This window comes from Atta colombica, unplaced genomic scaffold (genome assembly GCF_001594045.1).
Source record: "Atta colombica isolate Treedump-2 unplaced genomic scaffold, Acol1.0 scaffold47, whole genome shotgun sequence".
NCBI classification, from domain to species: Eukaryota; Metazoa; Arthropoda; class Insecta; order Hymenoptera; family Formicidae; genus Atta; species Atta colombica.
Window position 1 is genome coordinate 4,208,352 of NW_017259536.1, and position 3,516 is coordinate 4,211,867.

The 3,516-nt window shown below is 31.4% G+C and overlaps 1 protein-coding gene across 7 annotated transcripts in view; it reads right to left on the minus strand.

The window, feature by feature from the left end:
* Positions 1 to 529: 529 nt before the first annotated feature.
* The window catches only part of LOC108691544 (eukaryotic translation initiation factor 4 gamma 3), a 61,198-nt gene continuing 58,211 nt past the window's right edge, over positions 530 to 3,516 (minus strand). For all 7 annotated transcript variants that reach the window (XM_018199327.1, XM_018199330.1, XM_018199325.1 and 4 more), the window contains 7 exons: positions 3,049 to 3,221; positions 2,771 to 2,850; positions 2,341 to 2,567; positions 1,948 to 2,094; positions 1,795 to 1,870; positions 1,425 to 1,574; positions 530 to 1,134 (listed from right to left, as the gene is read on the minus strand). In XM_018199327.1, the coding sequence (XP_018054816.1) occupies positions 920 to 1,134; positions 1,425 to 1,574; positions 1,795 to 1,870; positions 1,948 to 2,094; positions 2,341 to 2,567; positions 2,771 to 2,850; positions 3,049 to 3,221 (1,068 nt within the window). In that variant the 3' untranslated portion in view covers positions 530 to 919. The remainder of the gene's footprint in view (positions 1,135 to 1,424; positions 1,575 to 1,794; positions 1,871 to 1,947; positions 2,095 to 2,340; positions 2,568 to 2,770; positions 2,851 to 3,048; positions 3,222 to 3,516) is intronic.

Genomic DNA, 3,516 nt, shown 5'->3' on the forward strand with positions numbered 1-3,516 from the left:
GTTCTAGATTACAGATCCTATCTCCGCAATATATATCCTTCATTTTCACTGTACTCCATATCTTGTATTTTTTTTTTTTTTTCATGAATGTCCTTTCTTATAATATGATACATTATGAGTTTCTTATTTGCAAAGATATAAATTAGTAATTCTGTTATATATACCGTATTCCGTTACAATAATAGGAAGAACCATATCGCTGTCAGTATCAGACTTGGTTTTATTTCGGTAGTTATCTTTTGCTTCTCCTTACTTTCCGAATTTTTTATTCCACTTAAATTGACCTATACTCTCAGATTGCATATTCCGATCTGCAATTTGTTATCTAAATCGTGTAACAAGCACTTCGGTTTGTGATCCGCGATATTAGCGTTAATATAATTGGAAGTAATGTTTAGTCTTCCCGATTTCAAGCAAAAAAAAAAGACGCATGTTCCGGTTCTATTGAGCGATCGACCTACTTCGCGCTGCAGAGACATTTTACATAAGAAACACGATAATAATTATTTTTCGAGCCACTTTTTTTTGCTTTATTTAAACTTTAAACCATTTTATTGAATTATATATAATAATTATTTTGCATAGTTCTGTAATAATTAATAGTTAAACTTTATCTTCATTATGTATACTGTATTTCAAATACAGCTGTCGTTTGTTTATTTAGTCAACACTCTCACTTCTCTTTACTTATTGGTAGAGAGTCGTTGGAGTTATAGATTATATTACATACATTTAAGTGTCACTTCATTATTTAGCATATTGTTCTTTCCTTCAATACTTGGAGCGTTCATGCGTTTTCAATGTTTACGAAAAAAAAACACAACAGTAATTTGATTTCGGGCGTTGTATTTTCCTTTCAACGGGGAAACGCATATTTAAGTCTTTTTAATAGACGATAATGCAATCGATCACAGTATCGTCAACAGCCCTGATTCGCACTAGTTGACAATTCCTCGACACTGGAATTATCGTCCGGTTCTTGTAAGTCGGTGAAAAACGACGTAAGAGTGACGAGTGAGACGCTATGGCCTTCGACATCAGCTCCTTCTGGCGGTTTCTGTTGCCATGTCAGGAACGCATCGCTTGATATCACATTATCCATCCACAATCGATTCATAATGGAAACAAGAGCACCTATGATTGAAAACACAAGAGAAAAACAATTTAAATTATCAATTTAAAAATGTTTAAAGTTATTATTTTCACAAATCATATCAGTATCCTTTTGGCTTGACAACACAAAGATAATTTACATATTATATCTTTACTCTAAACAAAATGTTATCATCATAAATTTCGTACAATTTATCTTTATATCCATAGAAAAAAATTTATATATGCGTATATAAATTTTTATTTTGAAAGAAATAAAGCAAAACATCGATGTAATAATACATGTAAAAACATTTTCACATTTTACTTACCAGGTGGAAACTCGATAAGCTTAATGAATCTTTGAATTGCATAAAGGCATTGCAATTCTAATACTTCGTTCGCGTCGACAAACCGTTGAATTAACGTTTGCAAAGTAGTAAAAGATTCTAGGTTCAGCTTCCAAGTACCATGATGTCGTTCTGCATACCAAGAGAAAAACGATTTACAAAATAGGAAAAATTTTATAGTAATTATTTTCACAAAAAAATCATATCAGTATCCTTTTGGCTTAACAACACAAAGATAATTCACATATATCTTTACTCTAAAAAAAAAAAAGATTATCATCATGTTTATTTTATTAGATGGTTAGATAAATGATTTTAAATATTTCGAAAAATAGTGTGTTATGATATGTACCTAATGTAGTTTCTAAGATGGCAGTCATCAAATGTCTTATAAACTTGGGATCCTTCTCTCTATTACCAACATTTGCCTGAAATAATAAGTTGATTGTGAGAAAGTTATCGATATATAAATTCAGAGAATATGTGTCAATTTTACTGTACTTACAGTTATCCAACTGCAAATTTCATCAAAAGAAGTATTTTCTTTCATGAGCCTTACAAGGTTTTCTTGAATTTTCTCCAATGGGAGTGGCTCGATAGCAGCAGTGGAGTCTTTGGCACTATTATAATCACCAGTCAGAAACTCCAAATTCTAAAAGTAAGAATAATGAAATCAATAAGATTACACGTGCATAAGACAAGATTATTCGGCTACACAAGTTGGAACAGCAAAGATATTGAATCTCAATTTTCCGTTTATGTCTGATCTATCTTTAAGCTACCCAGTTCTTACAAATGGCAATAATAACATGGGTAAGCCGAGAATAATAAAATGCTTAGATTAATACTGTCCTACAAGAGAAAATGAAACATGGAAGAGAATGCGATGTATACATACGTATTCTTGTATAATCTTCTCAGCATTTTCTCGTGTCGGATCAATTAATGTATGTAGTTGTAGGTTGCTTTGGTCCCACTTCTCGGCAAGCCACATACATCCTTTGTTACGAGATACTTTCGTTAGAAGTTCTCCAAGGAATTTTCCTACAAAGCCTTGCCTCCTCAAACTTATACATATACTCTCCAATTCGGATAATGCGATAGCTTCATCCTCTATCGAATGTGCTGCAACACAGATTGTTATCCGTGTGAATCGATTTCAAATTAATAGCAAATTAATTATTATGTATATTTCTTCAGGCCTGTTGAGCTATTTATTACCCGCACGATATTTTTCTATGGCGTAAAATGTAATCGTCATCACAAAAGAAACATTTTTGTCTCTATCTTATCATTATATAGTTAATTTGCAGAGATGTATTACTTACACAGTATTTCAGCTATATAAGTCCAAATTTTTGGTATATCAATAACCAAATCATCTACTATTTCCAGCACTTCTCCTAATCTAAAACAAAATTTGTATTTGCAACAGTTTTGATAAAAAAATTTGGCATTAAAAGATTTAGCTTTATGCAAATAACATCAGTTTTGGGGGGGGTCTTCATTAACTCTGTTAAGGATTTTCATCACTAATTAATACATAATTTACTATCTTTATTTTTACTTTGCAATAATTCACTGTACAAACGAAGAAGTAACTTACCCATTCTTGAAACACTCTAAAGGCAGAATATTTTGCCTAAGCAAATGGGATAACAATTTCGAGATCAGGTCTCGTTCAATGGGCGATTTTTCGAGAACGTGATTAATACACTCGCGTGTAAGTTTGGCAAATGTAGCGTTATCAAATTTCTGTTGAATCTCTAATGCCGTATTCTGCAAACAAAAATAAATATGCATTAATAATTGAATTCTCAATATCTCAGAATAAAAAAAAATTTTTTTTGAATATTTTGTCCTCTTTTTAATTAATGTGAGTAATGTTATAACGTTATCACAAGAAACTAAAAAGAAGGTATTGCCTATTATTGCACGCCAATGACTCAAACATCTCCTATTGGACCAGAGATGGATCTAAGGAGCGTGCGCTGTTTGATTTTGGAAGTATTTCTATCGCGTTAGAAGTATATACATATATAAATATACCATATATATATATATATATATATAT